Below are 22,708 nucleotides of genomic sequence, written 5' to 3' on the forward strand. Positions count from 1 at the left end.
ACGCTCTCTCGGGCTAATTGTGGCCCACCCTCCTGACACGGCCATGTGGCCCTCTCCTTCATGGGGCGGTCCATCTGGACCGTGGGGGTGGACCATAGGGTAGACCAAGCCTGGACCATGGGGTGGACCAGGCCTGGGCCGTGGGGTGGACCAGGCCTGGACCATGGGGTGGGCCACGTGGACCAGGCCTGGGCCGTGGGGTGGACCAGGTCTGGGCCATGGGGTGAGCCACGTGGACCAGGCCTGGGCCGTGGGGTGGACCATGGGGTGGGCCACGTGGACCAGGCCTGGACCGTGGGGTGGACCAGGCCTGGACCATGGGGAGAGCCACGTGGACCAGGCCTGGGCCGTGGGGTGGACCAGGCCTGGACCGTGGGGTGGACCACGTGGACCAGGTCTGAACCAGGTGGACCAAGGTGGAGGTATGGACCTATAAGGATGATAAAGACAGGTGTGGGCTAGTGGTGTGGGAGGGCGGCCATATCTTACCACGCCCGTCCTCACATGGGCGGCAGGAAGTGGCCAGGCTGACACTGTCTGCTGGCCTAGCTCCTGTCTGCTGGCCTCGCTCGTGTCTGCTGGCCCAGCTCGTGTCTGCTTGCTTAGCTCGTGTCTGCTGGCTTAGCTCGTGTCTGCTGGCCTCGCTCGTGTCTGCTTGCTTAGCTCGTGTCTGCTTGCTTAGCTCGTGTCTGCTTGCTTAGCTCGTGTCTGCTTGCTTAGCTCGTGTCTGCTGGCCTAGCTCGTGTCTACTGGTCTCGCTCGTGTCTGCTGGCCTCTATCTGCTGGGCTAGTGTGTCTGCTGGCCTCTATCTGCTGGGCTAGTGTGTCTGCTGGGCTAGTGTGTCTGCTGGGCTAGTGTGTCTGCTGGCCTAGCTCGTGTCTGCTGGCCTAGCTCGTGTCTGCTGGCCTAGCTCGTGTCTGCTGGCCTAACTCGTGTCTGCTGGTCTAGCTCGTGTCTGCTGGCCTAGCTCGTGTCTGCTGGCCTAACTCGTGTCTGCTGGCCTAGCTCGTGTCTGCTTGCTTAGCTCGTGTCTGCTGGTCTAGCTCGTGTCTGCTGGCCTAGCCCGTGTCTGCTGGTCTAGCTCGTGTCTGCTGGCCTAACTCGTGTCTGATGACCTAGCTCGTGTCTGCTGGCCTAGCTCGTGGCTGCTGGGCTAACTTGTGTCTGCTGGCCTAGCTAGTGTCTGTTGGCCTCGCTCGTGTCTGCAGGCCTAGCTCGTGTCTGCTGGCCTAGCTCGTGTCTGCTTGCTTAGCTCGTGTCTGCTGGCCTAGCTCGTGTCTGCTGGCCTAGCTCGTGTCTGCTGGTCTAGCTCGTGTCTGCTGGCCTAGCTCGTGTCTGTTGGCCTAGCTCGTGTCTGCTGGCCTAGCTCGTATCTGCTGGCCTAGCTCGTGTCTGCTGGTCTAGCTCGTGTCTGCTGGTCTAGCTCGTGTCTGCTGGCCTAGTGTGTCTGCTGGCGTAGCTTGTGTCTGCTGGCCACACCCCCCCAGGACCCACACACACCTGGAGCCACACCCCCTCAGGAGCCACACACACCTGGAGCCACACACACCTGGAGCCACACACACCTGGAGCCACACACACCAGGAGCCACACACTCCAGGAGCCACACACACCTGGAGCCATACACACCAGGAGCCACACACACCAGGAGCCACACACACCAGGAGCCACACACACCAGGAGCCACACACACCAGGAGCCACACACACCTGGAGCCACACACACCAGGAGCCACACACACCAGGAGCCACACACACCAGGAGCCACACACACCAGGAGCCACACACACCCCAGGAGCCACACACACCAGGAGCCACACACACCTGGAGCCACACACACACCAGGAGCCACACACACCCCAGGAGCCACACACACCAGGAGCCACACACACCTGGAGCCACACACACCAGGAGCCACACACACCAGGAGCCACACACACCAGGAGCCACACACACCTGGAGCCACACACACCAGGAGCCACACACACCTGGAGCCACACACACCAGGAGCCACACACACCAGGAGCCACACACACCTGGAGGCCACACACACCAGGAGCCACACACACCAGGAGCCACACACACCAGGAGCCACACACACCAGGAGCCACACACACCTGGAGCCACACACACCAGGAGCCACACACACCTGGAGCCACACACACCAGGAGCCACACACACCAGGAGCCACACACACCTGGAGGCCACACACACCAGGAGCCACACACACCTGGAGCCACACACACCTGGAGCCACACACACCAGGAGCCACACACACCAGAAGCCACACACACCTGGAGCCACACACACCTGGAGCCACACACACCAGGAGCCACACACACCAGGAGCCACACACACCAGGAGCCACACACACCTGGAGCCACACACACCAGGAGCCACACACACCAGGAGCCACACACCAGGAGCCACACACACCAGGAGCCACACACACCAGGAGCCACACACACCAGGAGCCATACACACCAGGAGCCACACACTCCAGGAGCCACACACACCAGGAGCCACACACACCAGGAGCCACACACACCAGGAGCCACACACACCAGGAGCCACACACACCAGGAGCCACACACACCAGGAGCCACACACACCAGGAGCCATACACACCAGGAGCCACACACTCCAGGAGCCACACACACCAGGAGCCACACACACCAGGAGCCACACACACCAGGAGCCACACACACCAGGAGCCACACACACCAGGAGCCACACACACCAGGAGCCACACACACCAGGAGCCACACACACCAGGAGCCACACACACCTGGAGGCCACACACACCAGGAGCCACACACACCAGGAGCCACACACACCAGGAGCCACACACACCTGGCTCCCCCTGGAGGCCACACCAGGCTGGGGGCGGGAGACCCACATGGGGAAGCGAGGCGTCACACACAAAACTTATGGACAAAAAAGGTTGAAAGATCTACAAGTTTGAGTCATGTTGGGGAATGATGTCCTCTTATCTCACCGGATCCGGAAGTGGGGCGGTGTGTTAGGCTGGTTGGTCCACCCACCACGGTCCTTGTGGGGGTGCTGCTCTTGTGGGGGTCCTTGTGGGGGTGCTGCTCTTGTGGGGGTCCTTGTGGGGGTGCTGCTCTTGTGGGGGTCCTTGTGGGGGTGCTGCTCTTGTGGGGGTGCTACTCTTGTGGGGGTGCTGCTCTTGTGGGGGTCCTTGTGGGGGTGCTGCTCTTGTGGGGGTCCTTGTGGGGGTGCTGCTCTTGTGGAGGTGCTGCTCTTGTGGGGGTCCTTGTGGGGGTGCTGCTCTTGTGGGGGTGCTGCTCTTGTGGGGGTCCTTGTGGGGGTGCTGCTCTTGTGGGGGTCCTTGTGGGGGTGCTGCTCTTGTGGGGGTGCTGCTCTTGTGGGGGTGCTGCTCTTGTGGGGGTCCTTGTGGGGGTGCTGCTCTTGTGGGGGTCCTTGTGGGGGTGCTGCTCTTGTGGGGGTGCTGCTCTTGTGGGGGTGCTGCTCTTGTGGGGGTCCTTGTGGGGGTGCTACTCTTGTGGGGGTCCTTGTGGGGGTGCTGCTCTTGTGGGGGTGCTGCTCTTGTGGGGGTCCTTGTGGGGGTGCTGCTCTTGTGGGGGTGCTGCTCTTGTGGGGGTGCTGCTCTTGTGGGGGTGCTGCTCTTGTGGGGGTGCTGCTCTTGTGGGGGTGCTGCTCTTGTGGGGGTCCTTGTGGGGGTGCTGCTCTTGTGGGGGTGCTGCTCTTGTGGGGGTGCTGCTCTTGTGGGGGTGCTGCTCTTGTGGGGGTCCTTGTGGGGGTGCTGCTCTTGTGGGGGTGCTGCTCTTGTGGGGGTCCTTGTGGGGGTGCTGCTCTTGTGGGGGTCCTTGTGGGGGTGCTGCTCTTGTGGAGGTCCTTGTGGGGGTGCTGCTCTTGTGGGGGTGCTGCTCTTGTGGAGGTCCTTGTGGGGGTGCTGCTCTTGTGGGGTGCTGCTCTTGTGGGGGTGCTGCTCTTGTCGGGGTGCTGCTCTTGTGGGGGTCCTTGTGGGGGTGCTGCTCTTGTGGGGGTCCTTGTGGGGGTGCTGCTCTTGTGGGGGTGCTGCTCTTGTGGGGGTCCTTATGGGGGTGCTGCTCTTGTCGGGGTCCTTGTGGGGGTGCTGCTCTTGTGGGGGTGCTTCTCTTGTGGGGGTCCTTGTGGGGGTGCTGCTCTTGTGGGGGTGCTGCTCTTGTGGGGGTGCTGCTCTTGTGGGGGTGCTGCTCTTGTGGGGGTGCTGCTCTTGTGGGGGTGCTGCTCTTGTGGGGGTGCTGCTCTTGTGGGGGTGCTGCTCTTGTGGGGGTCCTTGTGGGGGTGCTGCTCTTGTGGGGGTGCTGCTCTTGTGGGGGTGCTGCTCTTGTGGGGGTCCTTGTGGGGGTGCTGCTCTTATGGGGGTCCTTGTGGGGGTGCTGCTCTTGTGGGGGTGCTGCTCTTGTGGGGGTGCTGCTCTTGTGGGGGTGCTGCTCTTGTGGGGGTCCTTGTGGGGGTGCTGCTCTTGTGGGGGTGCTGCTCTTGTGGGGGTCCTTGTGGGGGTGCTGCTCTTGTGGGGGTCCTTGTGGGGGTGCTGCTCTTGTGGAGGTCCTTGTGGGGGTGCTGCTCTTGTGGGGGTGCTGCTCTTGTGGGGGTCCTTGTGGGGGTGCAGCTCTTGTGGGGGTCCTTGTGGGGGTGCTGCTCTTGTGGGGGTCCTTGTGGGGGTGCTGCTCTTGTGGGGGTCCTTGTGGGGGTGCTGCTCTTGTGGGGGTCCTTGTGGGGGTGCTGCTCTTGTGGGGGTCCTTGTGGGGGTGCTGCTCTTGTGGGGGTGCTGCTCTTGTGGGGGTGCTACTCTTGTGGGGGTGCTGCTCTTGTGGGGGTGCTGCTCTTGTGGGGGTGCTGCTCTTGTGGGGGTCCTTGTGGGGGTGCAGCTCTTGTGGGGGTGCTGCTCTTGTGGGGGTGCTGCTCTTGTGGGGGTGCTGCTCTTGTGGGGGTGCTGCTCTTGTGGGGGTCCTTGTGGGGGTGCAGCTCTTGTGGGGGTCCTTGTGGGGGTGCTGCTCTTGTGGGGGTCCTTGTGGGGGTGCTGCTCTTGTGGGGGTCCTTGTGGGGGTGCTGCTCTTGTGGGGGTGCTGCTCTTGTGGGGGTGCTGCTCTTGTGGGGGTGCTGCTCTTGTACTCACCTAGTTGTACTCACCTAGTTGTGTTTGCAGGGGTTGAGCTCTGGCTCTTTGGTCCCGCCTCTCAACCGTCAATCAACAGGTGTACAGATTCATGAGCCTATCGGGCTCTGTCATATCTACACTTGAAACTGTGTATGGAGTCAGCCTCCACCACATCACTTCCTAGTGCATTCCATTTGTCAACCACTCTGACACTAAAAAAGTTCTTTCTAATATCTCTGTGGCTCATTTGGGCACTCAGTTTCCACCTGTGTCCCCTTGTGCGTGTTCCCCTTGTGTTAAATAGACTGTCTTTATCTACCCTATCAATCCCCTTCAGAATCTTGAATGTGGTGATCATGTCCCCCCTAACTCTTCTGTCTTCCAGCGAAGTGAGGTTTAATTCCCGTAGTCTCTCCTCGTAGCTCATACCTCTCAGCTCGGGTACTAGTCTGGTGGCAAACCTTTGAACCTTTTCCAGTTTAGTCTTATCCTTGACTAGATATGGACTCCATGCTGGGGCTGCATACTCCAGGATTGGCCTGACATATGTGGTATACAAAGTTCTGAATGATTCTTTACACAAGTTTCTGAATGCCGTTCGTATGTTGGCCAGCCTGGCATATGCCGCTGATGTTATCCGCTTGATATGTGCTGCAGGAGACAGGTCTGGCGTGATATCAACCCCCAAGTCTTTTTCCTTCTCTGACTCCTGAAGAATTTCCTCTCCCAGATGATACCTTGTATCTGGCCTCCTGCTCCCTACACCTATCTTCATTACATTACATTTGGTTGGGTTAAACTCTAACAACCATTTGTTCGACCATTCCTTCAGCTTGTCTAGGTCTTCTTGAAGCCTCAAACAGTCCTCTTCTGTTTTAATCCTTCTCATAATTTTAGCATCGTCCGCAAACATTGAGAGAAATGAATCGATACCCTCCGGGAGATCATTTACATATATCAGAAACAAGATAGGACCGAGTACAGAGCCCTGTGGGACTCCACTGGTGACTTCACGCCAATCGGAGGTCTCACCCCTCACCGTAACTCTCTGCTTCCTATTGCTTAGATACTCCCTTATCCACTGGAGCACCTTACCAGCTACACCTGCCTGTCTCTCCAGCTTATGTACCAGCCTCTTATGCGGTACTGTGTCAAAGGCTTTCCGACAATCCAAGAAAATGCAGTCCGCCCAGCCCTCTCTTTCTTGCTTAATCTGTGTCACCTGATCGTAGAATTCTATCAAGCCTGTAAGGCAAGATTTACCCTCCCTGAATCCATGTTGGCGATTTGTCACGAAGTCCCTTCTCTCCAGATGTGTTACCAGGTTTTTTCTCACGATCTTCTCCATCACCTTGCATGGTATACAAGTCAAGGACACTGGCCTGTAGTTCAGTGCCTCTTGTCTGTCGCCCTTTTTGTATATTGGGACCACATTCGCCGTCTTCCATATTTCTGGTAGGTCTCCCGTCTCTAGTGATTTACTATACACTATGGAGAGTGGCAAGCAAAGTGCCTCTGCACACTCTTTCAGTACCCATGGTGAGATCCCATCTGGACCAACCGCCTTTCTAACATCCAGATCCAGCAGGTGTCTCTTGACCTCCTCTCTCGTAATTTCGAACTCCTCCAAGGCCGCCTGGTTTACCTCCCTTTCTCCTAGCACAGTGACCTCACCCTGTTCTATTGTGTAGACCTCCTGGAACCTCTTGTTGAGTTCCTCACACACCTCTCTGTCATTCTCTGTATACCTGTCCTCGCCTGTTCTAAGTTTCAATACCTGTTCTTTCACTGTTGTTTTCCTTCTGATGTGACTGTGGAGTAGCTTTGGTTCGGTCTTGGCTTTGTTTGCTATATCATTTTCAAAATTTTTCTCTGCTTCTCTTCTCACCCTGACGTACTCATTCCTGGTTCTCTGGTATCTCTCCCTGCTTTCTGGTGTTCTGTTATTCCGGAAGTTCCTCCACGCCTTTTTGTTCAGGGTGCTGCTCTTGTGGGGGTGCTGCTCTTGTGGGGGTGCTGCTCTTGTGGGGGTCCTTGTGGGGGTGCTGCTCTTGTGGGGATTCTTGTGGGGGTGCTGCTCTTGTGGGGGTGCTGCTCTTGTGGGGGTGCTGCTCTTGTGGGGGTGCTGCTCTTGTGGGGGTGCTGCTCTTGTGGGGGTGCTGCTCTTGTGGGGGTCCTTGTGGGGGTGCAGCTCTTGTGGGGGTCCTTGTGGGGGTGCTGCTCTTGTGGGGGTCCTTGTGGGGGTGCTGCTCTTGTGGGGGTCCTTGTGGGGGTGCTGCTCTTGTGGGGGTCCTTGTGGGGGTGCTGCTCTTGTGGGGGTCCTTGTGGGGGTGCTGCTCTTGTGGGGGTCCTTGTGGGGGTGCAGCTCTTGTGGGGGTCCTTGTGGGGGTGCTGCTCTTGTGGGGGTGCTGCTCTTGTGGGGGTGCTGCTCTTGTAGGGGTGCTGCTCTTGTGGGGGTCCTTGTGGGGGTGCTGCTCTTGTGGGGGTCCTTGTGGGGGTGCTGCTCTTGTGGGGGTCCTTGTGGGGGTGCAGCTCTTGTGGGGGTCCTTGTGGGGGTGCAGCTCTTGGGGGGGTGCAGCTCTTGTGGGGGTGCTGCTCTTGTGGGGGTGCTGCTCTTGTGGGGGTGCTGCTCTTGTGGGGGTGCTGCTCTTGTGGGGGTGCTGCTCTTGTGGGGGTCCTTGTGGGGGTGCTGCTCTTGTGGGGGTCCTTGTGGGGGTGCAGCTCTTGTGGGGGTCCTTGTGGGGGTGCTGCTCTTGTGGGGGTGCTGCTCTTGTGGGGGTGCTGCTCTTGTGGGGGTGCTGCTCTTGTGGGGGTGCTGCTCTTGTGAGGGTGCTGCTCTTGTGGGGGTGCTGCTCTTGTGGGGGTCCTTGTGGGGGTGCTGCTCTTGTGGGGGTGCAGCTCTTGTGGGGGTGCTGCTCTTGTGGGGGTCCTTGTGGGGGTGCTGCTCTTGTGGGGGTCCTTGTGGGGGTGCTGCTCTTGTGGGGGTCCTTGTGGGGGTGCTGCTCTTGTGGGGGTCCTTGTGGGGGTGCTGCTCTTGTGGGGGTCCTTGTGGGGGTGCTGCTCTTGTGGGGGTGCAGCTCTTGTGGGGGTGCTGCTCTTGTGGGGGTCCTTGTGGGTGTGCTGCTCTTGTGGGGGTCCTTGTGGGGGTGCTGCTCTTGTGGGGGTGCTGCTCTTGTGGGGGTGCTGCTCTTGTGGGGGTCCTTGTGGGGGTGCTGCTCTTGTGGGGGTGCAGCTCTTGTGGGGGTGCTGCTCTTGTGGGGGTCCTTGTGGGGGTGCAGCTCTTGTGGGGGTGCTGCTCTTGTGGGGGTGCTGCTCTTGTGGGGGTGCTGCTCTTGTGGGGGTCCTTGTGGGGGTGCTGCTCTTGTGGGGGTGCAGCTCTTGTGGGGGTGCTGCTCTTGTGGGGGTCCTTGTGGGGGTGCAGCTCTTGTGGGGGTGCTGCTCTTGTGGGGGTGCTGCTCTTGTGGGGGTCCTTGTGGGGGTGCTGCTCTTGTGGGGGTCCTTGTGGGGGTGCTGCTATTGTGGTGGTCCTTGTGGGGGTGCTGCTCTTGTGGGGTTGCTGCTCTTGTGGGGTTGCTGCTCTTGTGGGGGTCCTTGTGGGGGTGCTGCTCTTGTGGGGGTCCTTGTGGGGGTGCTGCTCTTGTGGGGGTCCTTGTGGGGGGTGCTGCTCTTGTGGGGGTGCTGCTCTTGTGGGGGTCCTTGTGGGGGTGCTGCTCTTGTGGGGGTCCTTGTGGGGGTGCTGCTCTTGTGGGGGTGCTGCTCTTGTGGGGGTGCTGCTCTTGTGGGGGTCCTTGTGGGGGTGCTGCTCTTGTGGGGTTGCTGCTCTTGTGGGGGTGCTGCTCTTGTGGGGGTGCTGCTCTTGTGGGGGTGCTGCTCTTGTGGGGGTCCTTGTGGGGGTGCAGCTCTTGTGGGGTTGCTGCTCTTGTGGGGGTGCTGCTCTTGTGGGGGTCCTTGTGGGGGTGCTGCTCTTGTGGGGGTGCAGCTCTTGTGGGGGTCCTTGTGGGGGTGCTGCTCTTGTGGGGGTGCTGCTCTTGTGGGGGTGCTGCTCTTGTGGGGGTCCTTGTGGGGGTGCTGCTCTTGTGGGGGTCCTTGTGGGGGTGCTGCTCTTGTGGGGTTGCTGCTCTTGTGGGGGTGCTGCTCTTGTGGGGGTGCAGCTCTTGTGGGGGTGCTGCTCTTGTGGGGGTCCTTGTGGGGGTGCTGCTCTTGTGGGGGTCCTTGTGGGGGTGCTGCTCTTGTGGGGGTGCTGCTCTTGTGGGGGTGCTGCTCTTGTGGGGGTCCTTGTGGGGGTGCTGCTCTTGTGGGGTGCAGCTCTTGTGGGGGTGCTGCTCTTGTGGGGGTCCTTGTGGGGGTCCTTGTGGGGGTGCAGCTCTTGTGGGGGTGCTGCTCTTGTGGGGGTGCTGCTCTTGTGGGGGTGCTGCTCTTGTGGGGGTCCTTGTGGGGGTGCTGCTCTTGTGGGGGTGCAGTTCTTGTGGGGGTGCTGCTCTTGTGGGGGTCCTTGTGGGGGGGGCAGCTCTTGTGGGGGTGCTGCTCTTGTGGGGGTGCTGCTCTTGTGGGGGTCCTTGTGGGGGTGCTGCTCTTGTGGGGGTCCTTGTGGGGGTACTGCTATTGTGGGGGTCCTTGTGGGGGTGCTGCTCTTGTGGGGTTGCTGCTCTTGTGGGGTTGCTGCTCTTGTGGGGGTCCTTGTGGGGGTGCTGCTCTTGTGGGGGTCCTTGTCGGGGTGCTGCTCTTGTGGGGGTCCTTGTGGGGGGTGCTGCTCTTGTGGGGGTGCTGCTCTTGTGGGGGTCCTTGTGGGGGTGCTGCTCTTGTGGGGGTCCTTGTGGGGGTGCTGCTCTTGTGGGGGTCCTTGTGGGGGTGCTGCTCTTGTGGGGGTCCTTGTGGGGGTGCTGCTCTTGTGGGGTTGCTGCTCTTGTGGGGGTGCTGCTCTTGTGGGGGTGCTGCTCTTGTGGGGGTGCTGCTCTTGTGGGGTTGCTGCTCTTGTGGGGGTGCTGCTCTTGTGGGGGTGCTGCTCTTGTGGGGGTGCTGCTCTTGTGGGGGTCCTTGTGGGGGTGCAGCTCTTGTGGGGTTGCTGCTCTTGTGGGGGTGCTGCTCTTGTGGGGGTCCTTGTGGGGGTGCTGCTATTGTGGGGGTGCTGCTATTGTGGGGGTCCTTGTGGGGGTGCTGCTCTTGTGGGGTTGCTGCTCTTGTGGGGTTGCTGCTCTTGTGGGAGTCCTTGTGGGGGTGCTGCTCTTGTGGGGGTCCTTGTGGGGGTGCTGCTCTTGTGGGGGTCCTTGTGGGGGTGCTGCTCTTGTGGGGGTGCTGCTCTTGTGGGGGTGCTGCTCTTGTGGGGTTGCTGCTCCTGTGGGGTTGCTGCTCTTGTGGGGGTCCTTGTGGGGGTGCTGCTCTTGTGGGGGTCCTTGTGGGGGTGCTGCTCTTGTGGGGGTCCTTGTGGGGGTGCTGCTCTTGTGGGGGTCCTTGTGGGGGTGCTGCTCTTGTGGGGGTGCTGCTCTTGTGGGGGTGCTGCTCTTGTGGGGGGTGCTGCTCTTGTGGGGGTGCTGCTCTTGTGGGGGTGCTGCTCTTGTGGGGGTGCTGCTCTTGTGGGGGTGCTGCTCTTGTGGGGGTCCTTGTGGGGGTGCTGCTCTTGTGGGGGTGCTGCTCTTGTGGGGGGTGCTGCTCTTGTGGGGGTGCTGCTCTTGTGGGGGCCCTATATATTCATTATAGAAGTATATAGAAGCACATAGAACCATATAGAACCATATAGAAGCCCATAGAAGCATTTAGAACCATATAGAAGCACATAGAACCATATAGAAGCCCATAGAACCATATAGAACCATATAGAAGCCCATAGAACCATATAGAAGCCCATAGAACCATATAGAACCATATAGAAGCCCATAGAAGCATTTAGAACCATATAGAAGCACATAGAACCATATAGAACCATATAGAAGCACATAGAACCATATAGAGCCATATAGAAGCACATAGAACCATATAGAAGCACATAGAACCATATAGAAGCACATAGAACCATATAGAAGCACATAGAACCATATAGAACCATATAGAAGCCCATAGAACCATATAGAACCATATAGAAGCCCATAGAAGCATTTAGAACCATATAGAAGCACATAGAACCATATAGAAGCCCATAGAACCATATAGAACCATATAGAAGCCCATAGAAGCATTTAGAACCATATAGAAGCACATAGAACCATATAGAAGCCCATAGAACCATATAGAAGCCCATAGAAGCATTTAGAACCATATAGAAGCACATAGAACCATATAGAACCATATAGAAGCACATAGAACCATATAGAACCATATAGAAGCCCATAGAAGCATTTAGAACCATATAGAAGCACATAGAACCATATAGAACCATATAGAAGCCCATAGAACCATATAGAACCATATAGAAGCACATAGAACCATATAGAAGCACATAGAAGCACATAGAACCATATAGAACCATATAGAAGCCCATAGAAGCATTTAGAACCATATAGAAGCACATAGAACCATATAGAACCATATAGAAGCCCATAGAAGCATTTAGAACCATATAGAAGCACATAGAACCATATAGAACCATATAGAAGCCCATAGAACCATATAGAAGCACATAGAAGCACATAGAAGCACATAGAAGCACATAGAAGCACATAGAAGCACATAGAAGCACATAGAACCATATAGAAGCACATAGAAGCACATAGAAGCACATAGAACCATATAGAAGCACATAGAAGCACATAGAACCATATAGAACCATATAGAAGCACATAGAAGCACATAGAAGCACATAGAAGCATATAGAAGCACATAGAATCACATAGAACCATATAGAAGCACATAGAACCATATAGAAGCACATAGAAGCATATAGAAGCATTAATCGTATATTCTCATTGGAACATTGGGAAGTGGAGACAGATGGAGGGAACACTAGACAGACAGACAGAAGGGGAGAAAGGTAAGTAGACGGGTAGTTAGCCGTGGGTTAAAAGGGAAGAGGGGCAGTTAGGTAACTCTGGGTACTGCAGGTAGACTATACCTGGTACCTGGCCACCAGGTGGGTACCCCCAGGTACCTCCAGTGGTCAGTTGGGTTACCTGCTCCTGATGGGTAGACCCTAGAGGGGTAGTGGACGCTTTAAACCTATCCTTTGGGTTAGCAAGTGATGTGTAAACCTGTCCTTTGGGCTAGCAAGTGATGTGTAAACCTATCCTTTGAGCCCTCAAGTGATGTGTAAACCTATCCTTTGAGCCCTCAAGTGACGTGTAAACCTATCCTTTGAGCCCTAAAGTGACGTGTAAACTATCATTTATTTATCGTCCTCTTAAATTTTCCACTCCAGAAGTGGAAGCAGCTCCACTTCCACTTCTCCACTTTCTGTCTAGCCAGAAGCGTACGGTCCCAAGCAACCCTCCTAACCTATCCAGGCCGATGCATAGACAACGTCAGTATTTCGTTGCTTTTAGTGTTACTGGTACATTTTAGGTTTAACGGATTTTTAACGAATTGTAACGAATTTTTAACAAGTTTTAACGGGTTTAACGAATTTAACGTTTTTTAACGAATTGTAACTGATTTTAAAGGATTTTAAACAGATTTTAACGAATTGTAACGGTTTTTAACGAATTTTAACGGATTTTAACGAATTGTAACCGATTTTAACGGATTGTAACTGATTTTAACGAATTGTAACCGATTTTAACGGATTGTAACTGATTTTAACGAATTGTAACCGATTTTAACGGATTTTTAATGGATTTTTAACGGATTTTTAATGGATTTTTAACGAATTGTAACGAATTTTAACGGATTTATAACACCGAAATTGCATTCTGGTGCATGCTGCTCATATTGAATGTCAAAAGAAAGGTGATTAACAATAAAATTCGAATTCGTACATGGACGTTGGTGATAGGAAGGGGGGTAGATGACGAGTGGACGGTAGATCATCTATCAGAGAGCAGCCTGACACCCTGACAGGTCAAGCTTGTCACTCATGAACTAACACCAGCCATCAAATAATCACAACTACAACTTTGTAAACTCAAACCGGTTTCAGCCACCCTTTTTTTTTTTTTTGCCCCTTTTCGCGTTGCCTCAGTCGTTAGAGACTTTAATTGCCAATTGAGCCTGAATGGCATTAATGGAATTGGTTGCCTGTTTATATATTGATATGGCAACCTGTCCCCTGTTGAGTTATCGTGAGTTATCTTGAGTTATCTCTCGAGGTATTGAACTATTCAGGTCGTTAGGATAGGTTGACAGGGAACTAGTTTAGCCTGACAAGCCTGCGAGTCTAAACAGCCCCTCCCCCATATAGGCTATTTGAGGTCAATGGTCATTAGTGCTAGAGAATGTAAAAAATGTGATGGTGTTTTCGCGTAAGACCCATTTCCGCCCCTAATATACCCATTTCCGCCCCTAATATACCCATTTCCGCCCCTAATATACCCATTTCCGCCCCTAATATACCCATTTCCGCCCCTAATATACCCATTTCCGCCCCTAATAGACCCATTTCCGCCCCTAATAGACCCATTTCCGCCCCTAATAGACCCATTTCCGCCCCTAATATACCCATTTCCGCCCCTAATAGACCCATTTCCGCCCCTAATAGACCCATTTCCGCCCCTAATAGACCCATTTCCGCCCCTAATATACCCATTTCCGAATCTAATGTACCCATTTCCGCCCCTAATATACCCATTTCTGCCCCTAATATACCCATTTCCGCCACTAATATACCCATTTCTGCCCCTAATATACCCATTTCCGCCACTAATATACCCATTTCCGCCACTAATATACCCATTTCCGCCCCTAATATACCCATTTCCGCCCCTAATATACCCATTTCCGCCACTAATATACCCATTTCCGCCACTAATATACCCATTTCCGCCACTAATATACCCATTTCCGCCTCTAATGTACCCATTTCCGCCCCTAATATACCCATTTCCGCCCCTAATATACCCATTTCTGCCCCTAATATACCCATTTCCGCCCCTAATATACCCATTTCCGCCCCTAATATACCCATTTCCGCCCCTAATATACCCATTTCCGCCCCTAATATACCCATTTCCGCCCCTAATATACCCAATCCGCCCCTAATATACCCATTTCCGCCCCTAATAGACCCATTTCCGCCCCTAATATACCCATTTCTGCCCCAAATATACCCATTTCTGCCTCTAATATACCCATTTCTGCCCCTAATATACCCAATCCGCCCCTAATAGACCCATTTCCGCCCTCTAATAGACCCATTTCCGCCCCCTAATATACCCATTTCTGCCCCTAATATACCCATTTCTGCCCCTAATATACCCATTTCCGCCCCTAATAGACCCATTTCCGCGGGCAAAACGGTCAATTAATGAGTCAAGCATGAGGAGGACAGCTGTGAGCCGTCAACTGGACAGGTTATCGGTGCAACAAGGCAGTTGACAGCTTGGTGATGGATGCTCTACCCTCGACACCCCGCCCTGTCCTCGGGGTTCGATTCCCAGAGCCGTCAGCGGGGTGGGAGTGCCCGCCGCGCGCGCCCTCATGCACGTATGCATCATTGATCAATGTTGCAAGATCTGTCTTGGCGTGACTGAAACAGTGGACTAGTTCTGTTCCACATAGGAGAGAGATGTAACATGGGGGAGACATGATCACCACATAGAAAATAGTTAGGGGGAGTAGACAGGGCAGACATTATCAGATTATAATTTAGCACATGATCACCACATACAAAATACTAAGGGGATTAGAGAGGGTATATAAAGACAGATAAATATATATAGTTACAAATGTGGATTAAATCTATACATCAGACGATTAAGAGGCGGGACCCAAGAACTGTGGTTCGTCTCTCGCTAATACAACTGGATTCTTCTTCTTGGGGATATCTTGGGATTTCGGGGCTTTAGTGTCCCCGCGGCCCGGTCCTCGACCAGGCCTCCACCCCCAGGAAGCAGCCCGTGACAGCTGACTAACACCCAGGTACCTATTTTACTGCTAGGTAACAGGGGCACAGGGTGAAAGAAACTCTGCCCATTGTTTCTCGCCGACGCCCGGGATCGAACCCAGGACCACAGGATCACAAGTCCAGCGTGCTGTCCGCTCGGCCGACCAGCTCCTCGTGCACCAATGAGTGCAACAATGTAACAAAACTGTGACAAGATGTCCGTGATATTGTCACTGAAGTTCGATCCCGCAATATTTCCTCCTAGCTACATGTCTGGGGAGTGTTGAGTCGCGGGTTCGATCCCTTTGTATGACCTCAATATTTGTGTTAACCACTGACATGTCTCCGCTGGTCCCTCCACAATACTTCTCCTAGTCCATGAATTACTACCTTATACAATCCTGCCTCTGAACCTTGCAACAATCCTGCCTCTGAACCTTGCAACAATCCTCCCTCTGAACCTTGCAACAGTCCTCCCTCTGAACCTTGCAACAATCCTACCACTGAACCTTGCAACAATCCTGCCTCTGAACCTTGCAACAATCCTCCCTCTGAACCTTGCAACAATCCTCCCTCTGAACCTTGCAACAGTCCTCCCTCTGAACCTTGCAACAATCCTCCCTCTGAACCTTGCAACAGTCCTCCCTCTGAACCTTGCAACAATCCTCCCTCTGAACCTTGCAACAATCCTCCTTCTGAACCTTGCAACAGTCCTCCCTCTGAACCTTGCAACAATCCTCCCTCTGAACCTTGCAACAATCCTCCCTCTGAACCTTGCAACAGTCCTCCCTCTGAACCTTGCAACAGTCCTCCCACTGAACCTTGCAACAATCCTACCACTGAACCTTGCAACAATCCTACCACTGAACCTTGCAACAATCCTACCTCTGAACCTTGCAACAATCCTCCCTCTGAACCTTGCAACAATCCTCCCTCTGAACCTTGCAACAATCCTGCCTCTGAACCTTGCAACAATCCTACCACTGAACCTTGCAACAATCCTCCCTCTGAACCTTGCAACAATCCTACCACTGAACCTTGCAACAATCCTGCCTCTAAACCTTGCAACAATCCTCCCTCTGAACCTTGCAACAATCCTACCACTGAACCTTGCAACAATCCTACCTCTGAACCTTGCAACAATCCTCCCTCTGAACCTTGCAACAATCCTACCACTGAACCTTGCAACAATCCTGCCTCTGAACCTTGCAACAATCCTACCACTGAACCTTGCAACAATCCTACCTCTGAACCTTGCAACAATCCTGCCTCTGAACCTTGCAACAATCCTACCACTGAACCTTGCAACAATCCTCCCTCTGAACCTTGCAACAATCCTCCCTCTGAACCTTGCAACAATCCTCCCTCTGAACCTTGCAACAATCCTCCCTCTGAACCTTGCAACAATCCTCCCTCTGAACCTTGCAACAATCCTCCCTCTGAACCTTGCAACAATCCTCCCTCTGAACCTTGCAACAGTCCTACCTCTGAACCTTGCAACAATCCTACCACTGAACCTTGCAACAATCCTACCTCTGAACCTTGCAACAATCCTACCACTGAACCTTGCAACAATCCTACCTCTGAACCTTGCAACAATCCTGCCTCTGAACCTTGCAACAATCCTGCCTCTGAACCTTGCAACAATCCTGCCTCTGAACCTTGCAACAATCCTGCCTCTGAACCTTGCAACAATCCTGCCTCTGAACCTTGCAACAATCCTGCCTCTGAACCTTGCAACAATCCTGCCTCTGAACCTTGCAACAATCCTGCCTCTGAACCTTGCAACAATCCTGCCTCTGAACCTTGCAACAATCCTGCCTCTGAACCTTGCAACAATCCTGCCTCTGAACCTTGCAACAATCCTGCCTCTGAACCTTGCAACAATCCTGCCTCTGAACCTTGCAACAATCCTGCCTCTGAACCTTGCAACAATCCTGCCTCTGAACCTTGCAACAATCCTGCCTCTGAACCTTGCAACAATCCTGCCTCTGAACCTTGCAACAATCCTGCCTCTGAACCTTGCAACAATCCTGCCTCTGAACCTTGCAACAATCCTCCTTCTGAACCTTGCAACAATCCTCCCTCTGAACCTTGCAACAATCCTCCCCCTGAACCTTGCAACAATCCTCCCTCTGAACCTTGCAACAATCCTCCCTCTGAACCTTGCAACAATCCTCCCCCTGAACCTTGCAACAATCCTCCCTCTGAACCTTGCAACAATCCTCCCTCTGAACCTTGCAACAATCCTCCTTCTGAACCTTGCAATAATTCTCCCTCTGAACCTTGCAACAATCCTCCCTCTGAACCTTGCAACAATCCTCCCTCTGAACCTTGCAACAATCCTCCCTCTGAACCTTGCAACAATCCTCCCTCTGAACCTTGCAACAATCCTCCCTCTGAACCTTGCAACAATCCTCCCCCTGAACCTTGCAACAATCCTCCCTCTGAACCTTGCAACAATCCTCCCTCTGAACCTTGCAACAATCCTCCCTCTGAACCTTGCAACAATCCTCCTTCTGAACCTTGCAATAATTCTCCCTCTGAACCTTGCAACAATCCTACCACTGAACCTTGCAACAATCCTCCCTCTGAGCCTTGCAACAATCATACCACTGAACCTTGCAACAATCATACCACTGAACCTTGCAACAATCCTCCCTCTGAACCTTGCAACAATCCTACCACTGAACCTTGCAACAATCATCCCTCTGAACCTTGCAACAATCCTCCCTCTGAACCTTGCAACAATCCTCCTTCTGAACCTTGCAACAATCCTCCCTCTGAACCTTGCAACAATCCTCCCCTGAACCTTGCAACAATCCTCCTTCTGAACCTTGCAACAATCCTCCCTCTGAACCTTGCAACAATCCTCCTTCTGAACCTTGCAACAATCCTCCCTCTGAACATTGCAACAATCCTACCTCTGAACCTTGCAACAATCATCATTTCGAACCTTGCAACAATCCTGCCTCTGAACCTTGCAACAATCCTCCCTCTGAACCTTGCAACAATCCTACCTCTGAACCTTGCAACAATCATCATTTCGAACCTTGCAACAATCCTACCACTGAACCTTGCAACAATCCTCCCTCTGAACCTTGCAACAATCCTCCCTCTGAACCTTGCAACAATCCTCCTTCTGAACCTTGCAACAATCCTCCCTCTGAACCTTGCAACAATCCTCCCTCTGAACCTTGCAACAATCCTCCTTCTGAACCTTGCAACAATCCTCCCTCTGAACCTTGCAACAATCCTCCCTCTGAACCTTGCAACAATCCTCCCTCTGAACCTTGCAACAATCCTCCCTCTGAACCTTGCAACAATCCTCCCTCTGAACCTTGCAACACTCCTCCCTCCAAACCTTCCAACACTGTGTAAACCTTGCAACACTCCTCCCTCCAAACCTTCCAACACTGTGTGAACCTTGCAACACTCCTCCCTCCAAACCTTCCAACACTGTGTGAACCTTGCAACACTCCTCCCTCCAAACCTTCCAACACTGTGTGAACCTTGCAACAATCCTCCCTCCAAACCTTCCAACACTGTGTGAACCTTGCAACACTCCTCCCTCCAAACCTTCCAACACTGTGTGGACCTTGCAACAATCCTCCCTCCAAACCTTCCAACACTGTGTGAACCTTGCAACACTCCTCCCTCCAAACCTTGCAACACTGTGTGAACCTTGCAACACTCCTCCCTCCAAACCTTCCAACACTGTGTGGACCTTGGAACATGAACGAGAGTGTAGATGAACGTCACGTTGAACACAACAGTAGGTCGTGTTTTGTACGTTCTGGCGATCAACGTCACAAATGCAGCCTACTATGACACGTACACCCCTCACAAATATCCCCGTTTTCTATGCCTCGGGGTCGGTAGGTTAGGTGGGGTGTTTGGGTTAGTTTCCGGTTGAGTTAGTTGGTTAGATTTATGACGGAGTGGTAGGTAGTGTCTCTTGGTGATCTACGACAAGCCGCCGGCGTCCTGTCCTCGTCGTGGCCACTACAGGGTTAGCGGCCCCTCAGGTACAGCAGACCGGGGTTCGAGTCCCGTATTGCGAGAACTGCTCAAGTTGAAGGAATCAAGAATACAAGAACTTCATCCGTGAACCTGATTAAGCCCAAGCTGTTTCGGTCCTGCAAACCGGTTTAGCTCACTGAGGAGGGGGGAGGGGTGGAGGGAGCAGGGGGGGGGGTTGGAGGGAGCAGGGGGGGGGGGCATGTCACAAACGTCCAATTTTAGATGGTTTTTCCCTAACGATAAACGTACCAAAATACAATTATATTACCTGAGTGTCCGATGAATGCTATCAAGGTGTGTTTCCCAGCAATCTCTCACACAGGATGCACACCTTGGGATAAGCACAGAGGGGATTATAGCGTCTGGCGGGACGGCTCCAGGACGCAGGTTCAATCCCACCGCACTGCTCCAAAGACCTTCTCATAAATACACCAAGTGACTGTAGTTTCAATGTTTACACTGTGGCTCCAGTACCGGAGTCAGCAGTCGTCTGCTCCAGTACCGGAGTCAGCAGTCGTCTGCTCCTGTACCGGAGTCAGCAGTCGTCTGCTCCTGTACCGGAGTCAGCAGTCGTCTGCTCCTGTACCGGAGTCAGCAGTCGTCTGCTCCTGTACCGGAGTCAGCAGTCGTCTGCTCCTGTACCGGAGTCAGCAGTCGTCTGCTCCTGTACCGGAGTCAGCAGTCGTCTGCTCCTGTACCGGAGTCAGGAGTCGTCTGCTCCTGTACCGGAGTCAGCAGTCGTCTGCTCCTGTACCGGAGTCAGCAGTCGTCTGCTCCTGTACCGGAGTCAGCAGTCGTCTGCTCCAGTACCGGAGTCAGCAGTCGTCTGCTCCTGTACCGGAGTCAGCAGTCGTCTGCTCCTGTACCGGAGTCAGCAGTCGTCTGCTCCTGTACCGGAGTCAGCAGTCGTCTGCTCCTGTACCGGAGTCAGCAGTCGTCTGCTCCTGTACCGGAGTCAGCAGTCGTCTGCTCCTGTACCGGAGTCAGCAGTCGTCTGCTCCAGTACCGGAGTAAGCAGTCGTCTGCTCCAGTACCGGAGTCAGCAGTCGTCTGCTCCTGTACCGGAGTCAGCAGTCGTCTGCTCCTGTACCGGAGTCAGCAGTCGTCTGCTCCTGTACCGGAGTCAGCAGTCGTCTGCTCCTGTACCGGAGTCAGCAGTCGTCTGCTCCTGTACCGGAGTCAGCAGTCGTCTGCTCCTGTACCGGAGTCAGCAGTCGTCTGCTCCAGTACCGGAGTAAGCAGTCGTCTGCTCCAGTACCGGAGTCAGCAGTCGTCTGCTCCAGTACCGGAGTCAGCAGTCGTCTGCTCCTGTACCGGAGTCAGCAGTCGTCTGCTCCTGTACCGGAGTCATGGTCAAAAGAATTGTACCTATTGGCAGCGATTGTCTCACCCTCTAGTCCTCCACCTATGTCCTCTCTCTCTCTCCCTATTCCCTATTTCCCCCCATGTCTCTCCCCCCCCATTCTTCCCCCATCACCAGCTGGCCAGGGAGAGATAAGATGGATTAGCGCGGCTGTCGTAGTTAGCTTCTTATCTTTGCCGCTTCTGACAATACCTCCTTATCAGCTGGGAAATTTCGATGCCAGGACGGGTGTGGAGGTCTCCTATGTTGCCTGGAGGTCTCCTATGTTGCCTGGAGGTCTCCAATATTGCCTGGAGGTCTCCCATGTTGCCTGGAGGTCTCCAATATTGCCTGGAGGTCTCCCATGTTGCCTGGAGGTTCCCCATGTTGCCTGGAGGTCTCCCATGTTGCCTGGAGGTCTCCTATGTTGCCTGGAGGTCTCCCATGTTGCCTGGAGGTCTCCCATGTTGCCTGGAGGTCTTCCATGTTGCCTGGAGGTCTCCCATGTTGTCTGGAGGTCTCCTATGTTGCCTGGAGGTCTCCCATGTTGCCTGGAGGTCTCCCATGTTGCCTGGAGGTCTCCCATGTTGCCTGGAGGTCTCCCATGTTGCCTGGAGGTCTCCTATGTTGCCTGGAGGTCTCCCATGTTGCCTGGAGGTCTCCTATGTTGCCTGGAGGTCCCCCATGTTGCCTGGAGGTCTCCCATGTTGCCTGTAGGTCTCCCATGTTGCCTGGAGGTCTCCTATGTTGCCTGGAGGTCCCCCATGTTGCCTGGTGATCCCCCATGTTGCCTGGAGGTCTCCAATATTGCCTGGAGGTCTCCCATGTTGCCTGGAGGTCTCCTATGTTGCCTGGAGGTCTCCCATGTTGCCTGGAGGTCCCCCATGTTGCCTGGTGGTCTCCAATATTGCCTGGAGGTCTCCCATGTTGCCTGGAGGTCTCCAATATTGCCTGGAGGTCTCCCATGTTGCCTGGAGGTCTCCCATGTTGCCTGGAGGTCTCCAATATTGCCTGGAGGTCTCCCATGTTGCCTGGAGGTCTCCAATATTGCCTGGAGGTCTCCCATGTTGCCTGGAGGTCTCCAATATTGCCTTAAGGTCTCCCAGGTTGCCTGGAGGTCTCCCAGGTTGCCTGGAGGTCTCCCAGGTTGCCTGGAGGTCTCCCAGGTTGCCTGGAGGTCTCCCAGGTTGCCTGAAGCAAGGAGATAATCCAAGGTGAACCAAGCCAGGCGTGGAAGCCAGTTCTCTGTGATTAAAGAGAAGCACCAATGTCTCCTCCACACAGATAACAGACAAGATAACCTTTGATATCTGCCACTTCAAGCTGGAGACAATGCCGGGCGGATATGTCACTATAATTAACATGTATTTGGGTGATTAAGGCCGTCGTTGGGTTCATCTGTAGTGTGCTGGGTAGTTAGTGCTAGTTAGTGAGCCATGAGGGTAGTTAGTGAACCATGAGGGTAGTTAGTGAACCATGAGGGTAGTTAGTGAGTCATGAGGGAAGTTAGTGAGCCATGAGGGAAGTTAGTGAACCATGAGGGTAGTTAGTGAGCCATGAGGGTAGTTAGTGAACCATGAGGGTAGTTAGTGAACCATGAGGGTAGTTAGTGAGTCATGAGGGAAGTTAGTGAGCCATGAGGGAAGTTAGTGAACCATGAGGGTAGTTAGTGAGCCATGAGGGTAGTTAGTGAACCATGAGGGAAGTTAGTGAGCCATGAGGGTAGTTAGTGAGCCATGAGGGAAGTTAGTGAGCCATGAGGGTAGTTAGTGAACCATGAGGGTAGTTAGTGAACCATGAGGGTAGTTAGTGAACCATGAGGGTAGTTAGTGAACCATGAGGGTAGTTAGTGTGGGTTAGTGAGTCATGAGGGTAGTTAGTGGTAGTTAGTGAACCATGAGGGAAGTTAGTGAGCCATGAGGGTAGTTAGTGAGCCATGAGGGTAGTTAGTGAACCATGAGGGTAGTTAGTGAACCATGAGGGTAGTTAGTGAACCATGAGGGTAGTTAGTGTGGGTTAGTGAGTCATGAGGGTAGTTAGTGTGAGTTAGTGAGCCACGAGGGTAGTTAGTGTGAGTTAGTGAGTCATGAGGGTAGTTAGTGTGAGTTAGTGAACCACCACGAGGGTAGTTAGTGTGAGTTAGTGAGCCATGAGGGTAGTTAGTGTGGGTTAGTGAACCATGAGGGTAGTTAGTGTGAGTTAGTGAGTCATGAGGGTAGTTAGTGTGAGTTAGTGAGCCATGAGGGTAGTT

General features: G+C 54.0%; 3 protein-coding genes across 3 annotated transcripts; all 3 read right to left on the minus strand.

Moving 5' to 3' along the window:
• Window positions 1–10,805: 10,805 nt before the first annotated feature.
• LOC123758225 (uncharacterized) lies at window positions 10,806–11,720 on the minus strand. The gene has a single exon (XM_045742348.1). It carries the CDS (start codon window positions 11,718–11,720, stop codon window positions 10,806–10,808), a length of 915 nt encoding a protein of 304 aa, XP_045598304.1.
• A 1,758-nt stretch (window positions 11,721–13,478) lies between these two features.
• On the minus strand, window positions 13,479–14,216 carry LOC138363682 (uncharacterized). Its single transcript, XM_069323063.1, has one exon. The coding sequence runs from the start codon at window positions 14,214–14,216 to the stop codon at window positions 13,479–13,481; it is 738 nt and encodes a 245-aa protein (XP_069179164.1).
• An 8-nt stretch (window positions 14,217–14,224) lies between these two features.
• On the minus strand, window positions 14,225–20,843 carry LOC138363683 (fibroin heavy chain-like). Its single transcript, XM_069323064.1, has 3 exons — window positions 20,666–20,843; window positions 15,483–17,689; window positions 14,225–14,413 (listed from the first exon to the last, which is right to left on the minus strand). Exons 1-3 carry the CDS (start codon window positions 20,841–20,843, stop codon window positions 14,225–14,227), a joined length of 2,574 nt encoding a protein of 857 aa, XP_069179165.1.
• Window positions 20,844–22,708: the final 1,865 nt, after the last annotated feature.

This window comes from Procambarus clarkii, chromosome 11, assembly GCF_040958095.1.
Source record: "Procambarus clarkii isolate CNS0578487 chromosome 11, FALCON_Pclarkii_2.0, whole genome shotgun sequence".
NCBI lineage: Eukaryota > Metazoa > Arthropoda > Malacostraca > Decapoda > Cambaridae > Procambarus > Procambarus clarkii.